The sequence below is a fragment of the Solanum stenotomum genome, chromosome 9 (genome assembly GCF_019186545.1).
Source record: "Solanum stenotomum isolate F172 chromosome 9, ASM1918654v1, whole genome shotgun sequence".
Lineage (NCBI taxonomy): Eukaryota > Viridiplantae > Streptophyta > Magnoliopsida > Solanales > Solanaceae > Solanum > Solanum stenotomum.
Window position 1 is genome coordinate 55,534,205 of NC_064290.1, and position 16,304 is coordinate 55,550,508.

The window sequence follows — 16,304 nt, forward strand, 5'->3', positions numbered from 1 at the left end:
ATTTGAGTTTCTTTATTTTAATAAAAATGATGTAAGAAGTAAATAAAAGATGAGTCTATTGGAGGGAAGAAAATAGCCTTATATGTATACCTTAGTAAGAGTTGTATAAAAGTTGAGCACTTGAGCTCCAACACTTTTACTTGCTCTGGCTACGTTTTGAATTCAGTTCACACTCATATAATTAAAAAATTATACTGAAACTTGAGGAATTCAAAAACAAAAATTGAAGAAACAAGAACATATATTTGGTTCATTGTCGACATAATTTAAAAGGCTGAAACTGCGTGCATCTTGCTTGTGCTATATTATCACTATTTTTCAAATTATCTGTGATTTCAGTACGTGTACGCATTTTTCATTCAGGAACATCGTTGTTTACTAAGCTCTTTTTGCGAGCCCTTAAAGTGTAATGACTAATTCTTACAACATACACCAAAAAAGAGTGTCAAAGCACAAACACATCATACATTGAAATATCATTATCTAGCTAAGTTCTCCAGGCTCAAGTGAATGATTTTCACCGACTTAATTCCTTCTGCCACGATCATGGTCACGAGCTCGATCACGACGACGGTCATGATCACGGTCACGGTCACGGTCATGGTCACGGTCACGGTCACGGTCATGGTCACGGTCACGAGCATCATCACCCTCTGACCTTCGTTTTCCTCTATCTTGATCTTCCCTTCTTCCTCTATTTTGTGAATTGTCTTTGTACCTAACTTCATCTGCATGACCGCCATCATATTCCACCTCATCTCTCCGATCCCTCTTTTCACTCTCCCTCCGATAACCCTTGTCTCCATGCCTCACATTATCCGCATGTCTCTTATCATGGTCTGGTCTCTCCCCCCCAGCCTTACGGTTATCATAATTAGTGTTTCTTCTATAATCCAGATCGTTTCGACCCCTATAATCCTTCTCCTTCTCTCCACTTGCTCTCATCCCACTTCCACGATGCCTCTCTTCAGTTCTATAATCGTTACTTCTATCCTCCTGCCTATGCCGTTCATATCCATCTCTTTTTCTATCCTTCCTGGCTTCATCATCTTCCAGTTCTCTACGTTTAGGATTCTGATTCTCGTAATGTTTACCACCTTCAAATTCTCTTTCCCTCTTATTTCTTTTTGGACTTCCAGCAGCATCTTCATCAAATACCATTTCATACCTTGAATTAAAGATTCAGAAGAGTTTAAAAAAAAAAAAAAAAAGAGCTTTTAGAGAGAAAAACAGGAGGAATGAGGCGTGGGCCATTTGTTCCTGCTAACCTTGAGTTACCGTCTCCACCACGCTGCTTGTTGTCTTCTTCTTTAAGTATGTAGTTCGACTGCTGTTTGGTGGCATCACCAGTGCAGTCTTTAGCCACGTGATCAAGAGAACCACATTTGAAGCAACCTCTTCCTGAAATAAATAAATGCCATTGATCAGATCTAATTTGGCAGGGGCTGCAACAATGTTGCTTGCTACCATATGTTCTACTGTGCAGATACACATAAGAGAGTTTTGGAACTACTTTAAAACGATAAAGTCATTATAGAAAGTTCACATGATATTTTACTTGAGATTGTGGGAACAATTCGCTGGCAAGTTTACAGGGATATGCTGGAAAGGCAGTAGAGATGGGAACTTTTACGTGATTTTTTTTTTAAATCAAGAACTTCTACGTGAAAATCTTGTTTTTTTGATAAGGTAACTTTATATTCACATCAAAACTCATCAGCAAAGCCTGATGAGGTGGGATTTACAGCCCCCACGGGGTAAGTTCTATGTGAAATCTTGTTATCAGACTCTGACGAGAAATGCGGCTCGGGATGGTGCTACCATGGACAAATAATTTAGAAATCAAAGCTCCTATTAGAGTAGCTTCTTTTAGATGGGTTACAGCACATGACACTTGTTTGACGCAGGAAAAATTACAAAGAAGAGGTTTTAACTTTTGTAGCTGGAGCTAAACTTGCAAAAAGATGGTGAGACAGTCGATCGCTTGCTACTACACTGCTATTTCAAGTGGCATATTTGATGTATATTCAGATGTTCCATAGTCTTACGGAATTCAGTGGGCAATGCCAGCCAATGTGAAGCAAGCCCTCTGTAGTTGGCAAAACCAGAGTTCGAAAAAGGAGGAGAAGAAGGTCTGGAAGGTCTGGAAGATCTGGAAGACAATTCCATTGTGCATAATGTGGACTGTTTCGTCAGAAGAGAGAAATCGAAGATGCTTTGAAGGGAAGGAAGAGTATTGCTTTAGTTAAAAGCACATAAATTCAGAGTTAGAATTTTGGTGTAATGCTGACTTTGCTTTTGATGTTTGATGTAATGCTGGAACTTTGGAATCCTCACAGCTATAAGAGGATTTCTACTCAGCATGTTTTTGTACTTGTCCGGTACAATCTTGGTACTGAGATCCATTAAAAAGACTTACTTTTTACCTATCAAAAGAAGAAACCAATCTATCACCCTATTTAGCAACCTCGAGGAAAAAGTTCCAATAGGATAAACCTGTTAAGTTACATTTAAGAAACATAATCCGTCAATTGGTCACACCAACTGAAACAGTAATTTTATCATACCAGAAAAATTAAACTGAAACAGTAATTAATTTTGGGGGATCAAACGGCATAATAATGACACTGAATAGAAGTATCAACAGTAAATATAAAATGAAGTGTGATCCTAAAAAGATCAAATTCCAATAAGCACTTGCATGGACTCAAAAATCATACTAACATCTGCATAGATGAGCAAAGTATTTGATATCAAATACAAACCGTCATACAATCTGATGACATCATCTTGCTATAGCATTCAGTTTTTAATACAAATAAATTCCATTCAAAATTGATAGACGAACACATTACAAGATGTACATAGTTACCTTTACCCGTTTGGTCTTTGCGTCGATATTGGGACCACAACTTTGCAACACTCTGGCTGAAATCAACATGTATCCTTCGATCATCAATTAAAGCATTATCCATCTATCAAAAATAGCAAAAGTGAGTCATCGAAAATCATAGTTCCCCCACCATAAATGTTGCTACATTCTAATAAGTATAAACAAACACACAACTTCAATGTTCAGGTAACAAGTTCATAAAAATGAAAGGATAAAACAAGCTAGACAGAAATGCACAGCATTTGCAAGTGCTCCTGCAATTAATATTGATTGCCCACTTTCCTTTCTGGTGCCTTTAAAAATAATGTCTACTTCCATAAAAGGGTAGTTCTACCACATATTTCATCACACCAATCATTGCAAAGATTCTACTTCAGACCACACCTCTTGTATCCATTGGAAACCAAAAAGTGAAATGTTGTTCCCCTACGTTCCTCAACTAAAACTGCTTACGATAAACTTTTAAACCTGACCTGGGAGACATAAATGCTCAACAAGACATTCCATAACATGTTTTTCTAACAAAAGGAGGGGGGGGGACAAACCCCTTCATAAATTAATAGGCAGGTCATGAAAAAAAAAACTATGCCAAGAACATGTACATCAAGCACTACTTCTATAAAGCAACTGCCTTAATACCCACCAACAAGGATCTTTCAAATCAAGCTTTCCAACTGGTGGTATTTCACACACATTATTTATTTATTTATTTTTATTTTAAAAATCTAGTACCAGACCCCACTTATGGGATTATATGTTGTAAAAAAAACTAGTAGTATGGGTGCTGCATTATCAGTATTGGCTTTCGTTTACACTTAACATCAAGATAACACAGACTATCATAGGACAAGTGTCCATTAAGTGATATACATTCTAACACCAGCATTCAAGTTTTACATTCAATTTGGAGCTCATAAATATGAACTTCTTAAGCCCTTTGATAAATAGACACAATTAATAAAATACATTCATACATTCCAATCAAGACGGATATTATTCTTCTTTACTACCTTAAAATATGCTTGTTCACAGGCCTCTTTGTCCTCAAACTCTGGCACAATAAGAAGTTATAAATCAGTACGTAAGGAAAAATGTACAAAAGAAAGCAATTACTTGCACAATGATTAATTGGGGCTAAACAAAGAGAGAACAAAAAACAACATAGTTAAAAACTGTTTTCCCAGTTTAGTTGGTAACGAGACAGAGAAGAGGAAACCAAAAGTGAAGATATGAAAGAAACAATGTCTACAAGCTTTTCAATCCCTTAAAGAGGAAGTATGTCTTTTTTTGCCTCCCTTGTATTGTACATATACAAACCAAGGGGGATTAAGTCATTAAGGGGGAAAACATGTGCAAGGTGTCCCTGATTCACATGAAGGGACTTGTTAAGGGGAAGAAGGCCTTGTCTAAACACAAGGGTTTATGAACTTGGACTAAGGTTAATCAAAAGCCATCCATGTGCAGACTATAATCATTAAAAGGAAAAGAGGGGTTTGGGTAAGTTACTCCAACAGGGTCTGCTTTGGAGAAAAGCAGAGGCAATGAATTTGAAATTTATTATTTTATTGCATTTGATTTTGTAAAAGATATATTGACAGAATGAATATTGATTAGCAATCATATTACCACCTATGATTCTATCCTTCATAGAGACTGAGGTTCTAATGAGAAGTTCTATAAAAGAAGCTTCTGCATGATTTCTAGATAAGATTTGAGCTTTTAAGTGCTAAGTTCTGTCCCTCTCTTGCCTTCTCTTCTAGTTTCTCCTCAAAGCCCATGCAAAAGACTGATACTCCAACATTCTATTGTTTTTGTTCCTTTCATATTCCTCAATCCAAACAAGCCCTAAGATTAAGATGGGCTATTCCTAGTGAGGGTGGGAACAGAAGAGAATCACTGGGAAAGGTAATGCAGGTTGTAATATGATCAGTGGTGAAGCAAGCAAATATTTGAATAGGAGATACACCCTTGTGGTTAGAGATCAGGGTGATGGCATTCACCACCTTAGATGATGATGATCAAGGATTCAAGGTGTTGCTCGTTAACAGTAGATTGTTACTTCTGAAAAAATAGCAGGTAACAACAAAATCAATTGGAGATCAAGGTATTATATTCAGCTACGAGTAGTATACAGCTAGATGAGGCAAATCAATCAAGATTTGAGGTATCATACCGATCAGATCACTATTGAGAACTTTGCATTAGAAAATGTTGATAAAGAAGTACACATGTTGGAATTGTTTTCAAAAGTATATATAGGTACGGATATCGATCAAACATATGTCCTCCTTGGTTCAGATAATTTAGAGAATGTTGCCCTAAATAGTGCAAAATTAAAAGGAGGTCTTCCTCAAGTGATTGACTGGTCAACAACATAAGAGGTTTTGACACCCTCGATGAGCGCCAAAGGTACAGATATCATTATAGCACGCTTAGACTTGTTAGCAAGCATGGGGCAACTCACATCACATCCTTCAGAGTCTAATTTGGGAGAAAAACATCACTGGGGTCTGGGGAAGAAGCAGCAATAAGATGTATATTTATATTTGTTAAGCTTTTACCTCACAATTGTTTCAGTGGAAACTTAAACTTACCAATGAAAGCATAGCAGAGGCTATCCCCAGTCTTGAAGTCCCTAATTATTTCAGCACTGAGGAGAACAAGTACTAAGAGATGAGAGAAATTTCAACGCATATTGACAGATAGGGAAGAATAAATAGCACGTAAAAATATTGAACATATCAAGAAGTCAATGACTTACGATGTCACGGTACCAAAGCGTGAAAAGATTGTATACAGATCTTCATCCTGCATGGAAAAATATTGTCTGATAGTACCAGAAAGAAAAACGGCATACTTGTTCTAATGTTGGAAGACCAAGACTAAAGCTTAGACAATAGTCCTAAAACAAACACTTAAGCACAAGAATAAAGAAGAAACTCACTTCAGTAACTGGATTCAATTTACATACAAAAAGCACATTGTCAGGAGGCTTTATCTCAGCATCAGGAATGTCCCCTACCTGTGACACAAGTTAGTACAATTACAATTTGGTTGTTTGGCAATTTTTGAATGATATAGTTGATAAAAGTTCTTACACTTTCAAGTACTACTGCTCGCGAATGTGCTTCTTTTGCACGCAGAACCTCCTCAAGTTCTTGCATGCCTAGTTGCTCATCCATAGGCACCCAATCATCTTCTAGTCGTACATCATCTTCAACCTAAGTAGATTAAAAGATGTAAGGGCAAGAAAAGGATAAATAGGTAATGCTTGAAAGTGGACGGTGAATATACTGGGGATATTTATCCTCTTCTATAAAAATTGCATTCACTTCCATTGCAAAGGAATATGGGTATAAAGAAGAGCCTTAGGTCCCACCCTGAGATCACATCCAAGTGAGCAAGTCATGCAGTTTCATTGAATATCAGGAAAGGAACTGCAAAACAGGCCTAGTGTTTTACACTACAACAACAGCATACCCAGTGTAATCCTACAAAATGGGTCTAGTGTTTTACACTATATTTTAGAAACAAAAACTTCTCTATGCAACATGCTTTAGGAAAACAAATCTCTTAGTTTTTCTGTAATCACACATATCTGACGCGGAACTCTATCATTCTTTTCAAATTAAAGCCCAAATACAAAATTCTTGACTAAATATGGATGAAGAATTTTTTTGTCAGATAATGCAAAGCTTAATAATCTATCATAATCCTCTAGCAAAAAGACCAATCTAAAAACAAGAAATGTGGCTCTCACGCTCTATATTCTGACATTTACATTGTTAAAATTTTCCAGAAGAAACAAGCTTTGCTGTAGACAAAATTATTTGTCTAGAACTGAACAGTGGAAAGATGTGAGTACTAGTTTATTCGACTTTTACTAGAATTTCATTGACGTCCCTACTCAAGACACCCTAATTATCTTGGCATACTAACTTTAAATGGACATCTTTAAATTTTATATTAAGCTAAAAACTGGTTCACAGATTAAAAGGAAAAAAGAAGAAAGGAAACAGACAACAAAGCTTTGCAGAATCTTTAGGTGGATAACCTACAGTCCAAAACTTAAAAGTTTGTCCATGTATCAACTAAGATCTGCAGAATGAAAGAAATGAACTTCACGGAATACCATTGCATATCTTTACCAACATAATCATGAAAAAAATTGAGAAAGAATAATCTTAAATTTAACGCAGAGAAGGATGAACTAAAATATACTTGAGATGCATAGAAACTAGGGGAGGTGAACAAGTGGACCAGTAATTTCTACATTCGTTACCTCATCTTTTGGCTTTCCTTCCGGTGAAGCATCTGGAACCAAGTCGCTTAGTTGGGGAGGATCGTCAAAAGGGTCGTCCACTATGTAAGTGTGTTTGATTCTGAAGTGTGGAAATTATCAATTAGAAGAGATCTACTAAATAGTGAAAAAGAGAGCATAAAATACATCAACAACGAACCGGATATTTTTAAATGGCCTGCCCTTCCCGTCCACATAAGCTTCATTTATCCTATCCAACGTCTCCTGCCCTTCTGCAATCTCTCCAAAAACCTGACAGAACAAAACCCATTGATCAAAATGTCAAGGATTAGGAGATCTTAACAACTTTAAGAGAACACGCAGGAATTATATAATCAGAGGCTTCATACCTTTTAGCCTCATATTATTCACAAAGAAGTCATAATAAATAACAATGAAATAACATGAATGATGCAGAATATAAATCTGAAATTAAGCAAAACTATGTAGGAAAACCAAGACAATCAAGGAAATAAAATATAAAGATATTTCCTTCACTTTTTATTTGTGATGCCACTATACAAGATAAAATTCTAGCACGTGGATATTATGCATCATCTTCAGACCATAAAGAACATATCAAATAAAAGGTTGTTAATACACTCTATTAGCCATAAGTCCTAGACAAGCACAAACATAGATACAATAGTACTAATATCACTATAATGAGTGTAGTTAATTTCAGAATATCTACAGAAAATCACAACCTTTTTTTGGCAACTACTTAACGTAAAAATTTAACCCAACATAGTGAAAAATCCACAAGAAGATAGGAGAAAATAGTATGCGAACTTAGTAGGAGCAAGCAGGAATAGTTTGAAACTAAGATATGATTACTTTGCATATCCTTGAAATATTTCAGGAAAAAAAAATTAAACATCACAAAATGTAGGTCAGCAAGTATCGGAAATTATGTTGCCAAGTAGCTTTCTTCTTGTTATCACTACTAATGAGTTTCACAAAAGTATTCCAGAATAGGATTCTCCAGATAGAATCTGAGCAACATCAAAAAAAAGAACCCCTCATAAAATGAATCCTTATTTGGCTATAATTTTATATCATCTGATAAAGATTTCAGTACTAAACTGGATCCCTTAGAACTTTCAATGGAAGGTAATATATTTTTGTGCTATTTCTGGCATAATACCTCCTACCTACTTAGATGGGGGTAAAACAAATGTCGATCGGAACAATGACCTTAATGCCTGTGATTTGTGAAACCATCTTAATTCTTAGCTTAGAAATTATCATATTGTAGTGCAACAGAGGTAAACAAATAAGGAAATGCTCATGGTGCCAAAAACATGGTTAAATGTTAATGCAGCTAATAGAGAAACTTATAGTGCCTGGATCAACGAAATAAGTCAAATTTTGATGCCTTAATAGAACAAAGAGGACGAATAAAGTTTAGGATAGAGAAATACTCACAGTGTGCTTCCCATCAAGGTAGTCGAGATCATCACGCAGTGTGATGTAGAACTGAAAAGTCAAAAAGAAGAATCACATACCTATATGATGTTGTATCACAAGCTATGAACTCGAAAGGGACCAAATGAAGACAAAAGCTACAAGAACTTCATTATAAAGGATTGTATGGAAAGCTAATGTGAGGGAAAATTACAAGACCTGAGAAGCATTTAGGTTCTCCCCAGCGCTAGCCATGGCTACAGTTCCCATCTTTGAATGCTTCAAGTCCAAATGAATCTCATCTCCAAAGAACCGAGCCTGGTCACCATATAAAATTCTGAAAACACATTGAGTGATGTGATCAGGCTAATATGAATACTGCATCTTATAGCAAAAGACAATCCAAGACCCCTTTTACTAAAATGTATTAATAGATACTATAAATAATCCAGGGGTAGACAACACATTCAAGCCATTACTTGGAAGATAAGCCATTAAATAGGGGAAAATAGACGTACGGCCAACTGAAAGAATCCTCCACCTCCAACTACGAGGTTGAGGCTTGAGTCACCAGTGAGTGAAACTGGATAAAGCCAGTGTCGGCCCTCAGATGGGTGTTTGGGTTCACCATATCAAATGAAAGAAAAATGCACTTGAAAAAAAATGAATTTAGCGCATCTATAACTACTGCTTACTTGTAAATTGAATCGCCCCCAGATCCTGTTCCAGTGGGATCTCCGGTCTGCGCAGTGAAATCCTTCTGAACCGTGTGGAAAAGGCAGCCATTGTAATACTTAATCCTACATTATCGAAAGGAGTGAGTTTATAAGTTTAACGCTCCTTGAACATAGATGCATTCGTTTTACATATTGTTTTCACTTCTCATCTCAGTCAGATACCGGTGTGTTGCATAGAATATAAGAGAACATACACAACTCGTTCATAAAGGTAATTATGGCCTTCTGGTGACAGCCGTATGAAACAGAATGAAAGACTTGCATAAAAAACAGTACCAACTTTGACACATCATTCAAACCTTGACAATTCGGATCTAATAAACCAACAAGACAAAAGTAAGCCAAAGAGAAAAGCTATGAGCTAATAAAATTAAAACTAAAACAAGGAAAACTGAACTGAGAAATCAAAAATTAAGAAAAAAAAAATTGATGTTGGATGCACCGAGTTTCTTTGTTTTTTTTTTTTGTTTTTTTATTTATGACCGTGGTGTCCAGGCGACCTCAACTAATTGCACGGGATACCTGCCACCTACCACCAGCAACAGGTACTAGGTTACTCTGTCCACCAAGGCTAGGATAAATGGGAAGAATCACGTAGTGTTCAATGAGTTTCTTTGTTTTGCTTCTCAATGACCAAGGAATATTTTTTTTATGATTGTATTAATTCAAAAAAGGGCTGACAGCTAAATGCAACTCCTATATGGTTCAATTTGTTAGTTTCAACGGATAAATGCATACACATACCTATCTTCGTCGCAGTAGATTCATAGTTAGCATGTTAGAATTAGAATACAAATAGGTTTCTGATTGAAACAAAGACAACACCAGATAAGAAACGAATTGAACAAATTCAGCAAGTTTTTTCCAATATCGTAGCTTAAATCCGCAATTAGACGAGTATAAACAGAAACAATAATATCCACAAAAGCAGGTTCAGCGTAAACACTTACTTGCACAGCTTCAAAAAATTCTTGCATGTCAATGGGCAGCGATCCGTAAACAAGTCAATAACCAATTCTCCCAAACTCGTCACTATCATCACTGACATTTTTCTCAGGAAGAAAGGAGATTGAAGAGTGGGGAAGAGGGGTTTTGGTTCAGCAGGTTCGGGGAATGTTGAGGTAAAGAGACCTCCAAATCGAGAATTTAAAGTGAGTTATTGAAAATTGAAATTATATATTTAATTTTAATTATGAATATAAATTGAAATTATTTTTATTTTTTCTTTTAAAAAATCATGATCAAATATTTCCTAAGTTTTTCCTTTTATTTATTTACTAGTAAAATTACGCGAAGCGCGGGAATTTAATATAACGGAATTTATAAAATAATACTTAAAACTTATTAGACATTAAAACTAAAAAACACTATATTATCTTACATACAAGATTACATAGTAACAAACATTGATAATGTAAAGGAAAAATGAAAATTATTACGACTTATCATTTATCCTTAATAACATAAGCATAAATTAATGACTGTCAAAATACATACCAAGATCTGTAACATAAGTAATGGTGTCAGTGAGTCACTCAACATGAGCAACGTACACAAATATTTAATTGTGAAGAAGAAAAAAAAAAGGTTCAAAATTTTTGTTGTTTTGAAATGAGAGAAATCCCTCTAGTTATAGACAGCAAAGAGTAGTGTGAACAAATGTTTATTGTGCCCTATTAGAAAGGTTACAACAATTTGAAAAAGTTGCAACCTGTAACATCTCGCAATTTGAAATAGCTAGGAAGAAGCTAAAAACTAGAAATAGTCATTTTTGGAAATAATGAAAATCTGGAATTTGTTTTAAGTTAGGAAAAGTTGAATTTGACCAACTTCAAATGTCATAACTTCTAGCTCAGGATGAGTTAGAGGCACTTCCAGATATGGTAGAAAAGATCTTGGAATGATCTTTCCAACGCCGCTGAGTTTGCGCGATTTCGAGTTCGTATGAGTGAGTTATGCCCTTTGGAAGTTAGGCTGTTGGAGTTAGGAAAGTCCAATCCGATTTTGGAAGGGTAATTTAGTCTTTTCCCTACCTAATTATTCTAATTCGTTTTTAGGAATTTAATTGGGGTAAAGTCTAATTTTAGAAAAGTGAATTTCACGCTAGGGCTTGGAGAAAGGAGAAAAGAGAAAAACGTTCAAGATTCGTTCAAGATTCATCGAGATTAGCTTGTGAATTTCGTCGAGGGTGATCCCTACAAGGTATGTGAGATCACATAGCGCTGGGTTAGTTCACCCACGCATCAATCATGATTTATTTTAGCGAATTTAAGTTCTTGAAAGCTTAGAAATCGAGTTCTTTATGGGTTTGTTGAAGTTCTATTAAATTCTTGATTCGTTGAAATCGTTGAGGAGTTGTTTGAACAGAATCCATGATTTTAGGTTTGATTTTGAGTAGAATCTAATGTACTTTGAGCTTATAATCGATTTTAAGTGTTTGGGGAAAGAACCCATGGAGTTTAGAGCTGGGAAATGAAGAAGAAATTTCGTCGGGCGAAATTTGACAATGCCTCCACGTCGCCGAGCTAGTCCCCAATTTTGAGAAAAGTCGTTTCGCGGAGCGGAGCAGTCACGGACCGTTCTGCCTCAAAAGTTTTTTTCGAAACCAAAATTTAAATGCTTCTTCGTGTCGCAGACCCACCCTCAGATATTGATTTTTTGATATTTTCTCATGTTTAACTATCTAAATTCATTCCTAAACATCATGAGATCTTTCCTATCACAAATCACGATCCTTGAATCCATAAATTCAATTCAAGGAAAGTTAAGAGTCAAGTCAAGAGAAGTCAAGAGTCAAGTTAAGAGAAGTTCATAAAGTTTTCCAATAGTCTTTTGCAAACGTTTTAACTTTGTTTTAAGACTTAAGTTTTGAGTTCAGTAAAGAGTAAAGTTGAAGTTAATTTCTTCAAAAGTATATGGGGGTTATGTATTCCCAAGGGTTTAAAATGTTTTCACATTTAAACAAGAAAGGAAACCTCGATTTCCAAGGAGGCTTCGGGCTAGTTTTCAGAAAAGAGTAATCGCTTTCTAAATGAAGCAAAAGAGGAAACTTTGATTTTCAAGATCGTCTTTGATTTAAGTTTTTAAGCACTAATCTCAAATCGCAGAAAGAAGTATGTTTTTAAACATAAGCGCTAATATTATATTTTTGGGGGTAGTATTGAGCACTGATATGGGGGAGAGTTCAGACAACTCACAGCCCCCATAAACCATGCAGCCATCATGGGTAGAAAATAGTCATACTTTTTAAATGATTCCTTTAGTGCTTTTTAGCATAGACCAGTGGATCCACTTAGTGAGTTAGGTTCTATACCCCCGACAAGGTATAAGACGGTCCTTGGCAGCGTGAGGTAAAACGTTGTATCATCACTATAGCTTTTAAGTGATGGTTGTCGGTTAGAGAAACTCCCACAACAGTATTTTGTATTTTTATATATAAACAGAGTTCATATTGTATCTTTGCATATATACAGAGTTATTATTGTATTTCTAAATACACAGAGTTGACATCATGTTTTAAACAACTTTTCCTTATATTGCACTTGTTTTTAAACTGCTTTATATTGAAATGAGTTCAGTTATGTTGAGTTGAATCGAATCAGGTAAGTTTTTCAGTTTCTTTCAGATTCTTTTCAAGCTTAAGTTGTGTTTACCATTCCAACTCGCATACTCGTACATTCAATGTATGATGCCAGTTAGCCTGCATCGTCTTGTGATACAGACGCAGGTAACCAGGATCAACATACAACGTATCGTTGATTCAGTTGAGCTTCATAGTTGTTGGTGAGCCCCCTTGCATTCCGGAGGATCCCCCTATTTCATTACTTTATCATTTTAGTTCATTAGGATATCGTAGGCCTGTCCCGACATCCATCTCAGTTGTTTTAGAGGCTTCATAGATAATCAGTCGGATGTTAGTTCATTCGTCATCATTTTGTTATTGACTTATGTTCAAAATTGAGTTTCCATTTTGGTTAAGTTAAATGTTTATTTCTAAAACATCATGACTTCAGTTTGAGACAGTTGAGTTATTTAGCATATGAATCTTTTTCTTAATGCTTAAAGTCTTTCACTGAGTAAATAAGTCAGGCCAAGGGTTCGCTTGGGGCCAGTAATGGTTCTCGAGTGCCGGCCACGTCCAGGTTGTAGGCTCAGGGCGTGACACAACCCTTCGAAAATGTGACAACCTTTCATAAAAGTTACAACTTTTCATAAAAGTCGCAACTCTTCATTAAAGTGACAACTTTTCATAAAACTCGCAACTCTTCATTAAAGCCACAATTCTTCATAAAAGTCATTTCATGAAAGGGGAAGGCTACTTTTGGAAATAAATAAATTAAACGAGAATTCTGATTTGTGGTGGCGCCACGTAGGCGGGCCTAAAGTTCTCTTTTATGCGCGAAAATTTAATAGAACGAAATTTATAAAATAATACTTAAAACCTATCGGGTATTAAAACTAAAACATTATATTATCTTACATACAAGATTATGTAGTAACAAACATTGATAATGTAAAGGAAAATGAAAATTATTACGAATTATCATTTATCCTTAATAACATAAGCATAAATTAATGATTGTCAAAATACATACCAGGATCTGTAACATAAACAATGGTGTCAGTGAGCCATTCAACAAGAACAACGTACACAAATATTTAATTATGAAGAAGAAGAAGAAGAGGTTCAAAATTTTAGTTGTTTTAAAATGAGAGGAAATCCCTCTATTTATAGACAACAAAGGGTAGTATGAACAAATGTTTATTGTACCTTATCAGAAAGGGTACAACTATTTGGAAAAGTTGCAACTCTTCGAAAATGTCACAATCTTTCATAAAAGTTTCAACTTTTCATAAAAGTCACAACTCTTTATTAAAGTGACAACTTTTCATAAAAGTCACAGTTTTTCATAAAAGTCGCAACTCTTCATTAAAGTCATAACTTTTCATAAAAGTTATTTCATGAAAAGGGAAGGCAAGTTTTGGAAATAAATAAATTAAAAGAGAATTCTAATTTGTGATAACGCCACGTAGGCGGGTCTAAGGTTCTCTTTTATATATATATATATATATATATATATATGATATTTATATAGAGAGATTTATTTTTTATTCGACATTAATTTATGAGTGGAATTGAGAAAAAATATTTGTAAACAAAGAGTATTTAGTATTTGAGAAAGGAAAGGAAGGCTTCTTCTTTTTTTGAGAAGAGAGTTTTATGAATTCTATGATAAAAGTAATTTATAAATTGTAATTATGTAATTTCTAAATCATGATTGATAAATAATTTATAAATCGTGGTTAAGGACAGTGTTTTATAAAAAGTTATTAGAACTTCTATATGTGGCATGATTTATCCAAAAATTATATCAAGATGTGGTTAAATTATTCCTTCTTTAATTTAATTTTTGGAAAATGACATAAAATATCTTTGAACTATAATTTTTGGTATAATAATACCCTTCATTAACCTTCCAGGCAAGTAATGTCCCTAACGTCAACCTTTTGACTTTAAACTACCCTTATTTTAACGGTCCTTTTCAAAAATAAAATTACAATTTTTTTTATTACGTGGCACAATACTATTTGTTGATTTTAAAATAAACTAATTAACTAAATTTTCAACACACAACATGAATCCACCTAATAACCTATACCCGCCCACTTAAAAGCCTCGTTAAACTCGTCGTCTACTTATAATTTTAGCCTGTGAAGCAACAATACAACAAGGATATATAAATATTCTCCGAAGTTAAATTCATTCTTAAATTTGACCTCAAAACAACCGATTCTCTATGCAGAAAAAAACAACAACAACAACAAATTCAGATATAATGTTCAAAAAAAAGTTAACAAAGATTTCACCAACTTCTTCATCAAAATTGTGTGGATGAAGAAACTCAAAATCACTGAAGTGGATCAATACAAGCACAAAGTTTTTCCTAATTGATTCATTTGAGAATTGAATGACAAAACACTGGAAGGGCATTTTGCCATTAACGAATGCTCCGAAAGAAACTCAATTGACAATTCAAATTATTCAGGTTTTGACTATTTTTTGGAGGGGCGGTTGGTAACCCAGATTTTTAGATTTTGAATTTTGAGAAAGGAAAAAAAAAAAATTTAAGCGAAAAGTTTACTACTTAATTAGTATATCAAAATAAAAACTACTACTTTCCATTTTATGTGTTATTATAACAAAATTGTATCAGTTGAAGGTTCATCTTTTTCGCTTTTAAATGGGGGAGATGGGGGGTGGGTATTATGTGATTTTGGATTGTGGGTTGAGAATTTAATTAATTAGTTTATTTTAAAATTAGCTAATAATATTGTGGCATGTAATAAATGAATTTTGTAATTGTATTGTTGAAGTGGGTTGATAAAAATAAGAATGATTTAGAGACAAAAGATTGACGTTGATGACATTTTTTACCTGAAAGGTTAATGATTGGTATTATTGTACCAAAAACAATAGTTCAAGAATATTTTAGGTCTTTTTTCGTCTAATCTTCTCAAACAAAATTCAATATAAAATTGTTTTTTTTTTTAAAAAAAAAAACTTATCTGTATTTGTAGTTGTTGAGAAAAATATGAAAAATTTGTATAAGTAAAACAATTTTGGTTATCGCACTCCATCTGTTTCAAAATAAATATCAGCTTAGTAAAAAATATTGTTCTTGAAATAAGTATCACTCATGAGTTCAACGTAAAAATTAATGTGTTTCCAATGAGAAAAAGTCTAAAATAGTCACTTATCTTCTGGCTAAGACTCAATATTAATGCACGTTTTGATCTTTTCTTAAACTTTTCAAATACTTTTAACGTTGGTTCTATTTACAATTTAGTTAATGAATTTTTCAGTAAACTTTCTTTATGTTGAATAGAAACAATAACTTCACTTAAGAGAAGGTAAGAAGAAGATAATATTATTCAATCCAAACATTATTACAATCAGATTCAGATT

The 16,304-nt window shown here is 34.4% G+C and overlaps 1 protein-coding gene across 1 annotated transcript; it reads right to left on the reverse strand.

The window, feature by feature from the left end:
• Positions 1–339: 339 nt before the first annotated feature.
• Positions 340–10,463, reverse strand: LOC125876650 (peptidyl-prolyl cis-trans isomerase CYP59-like). Its single transcript, XM_049557873.1, has 14 exons — positions 10,288–10,463; positions 9,296–9,400; positions 8,820–8,937; positions 8,622–8,672; positions 7,354–7,445; positions 7,176–7,275; positions 5,992–6,114; positions 5,838–5,915; positions 5,655–5,701; positions 5,488–5,543; positions 3,904–3,944; positions 2,873–2,975; positions 1,269–1,401; positions 340–1,168 (listed from the first exon to the last, which is right to left on the reverse strand). Exons 1-14 carry the CDS (start codon positions 10,383–10,385, stop codon positions 526–528), a joined length of 1,788 nt encoding a protein of 595 aa, XP_049413830.1. The 5' UTR covers positions 10,386–10,463; the 3' UTR covers positions 340–525.
• Positions 10,464–16,304: the final 5,841 nt, after the last annotated feature.

What these genes read in the sequence shown, in the direction of transcription:
- LOC125876650 (XM_049557873.1), bottom strand. Translation starts at nt 10,385, where the DNA reads ATGTCAGTGATGATAGTGACGAGTTTGGGAGAATTGGTTATTGACTTG. An exon ending in CAAAGACCAAACGGGTAAAG is followed by an intron (nt 1,402 to 2,872) that starts GTAACTATGTAC and finishes TATTTATTTCAG; the next exon opens with GAAGAGGTTGCTTCAAATGT. An exon ending in GGTGGAGACGGTAACTCAAG is followed by an intron (nt 1,169 to 1,268) that starts GTTAGCAGGAAC and finishes CTTTAATTCAAG; the next exon opens with GTATGAAATGGTATTTGATG.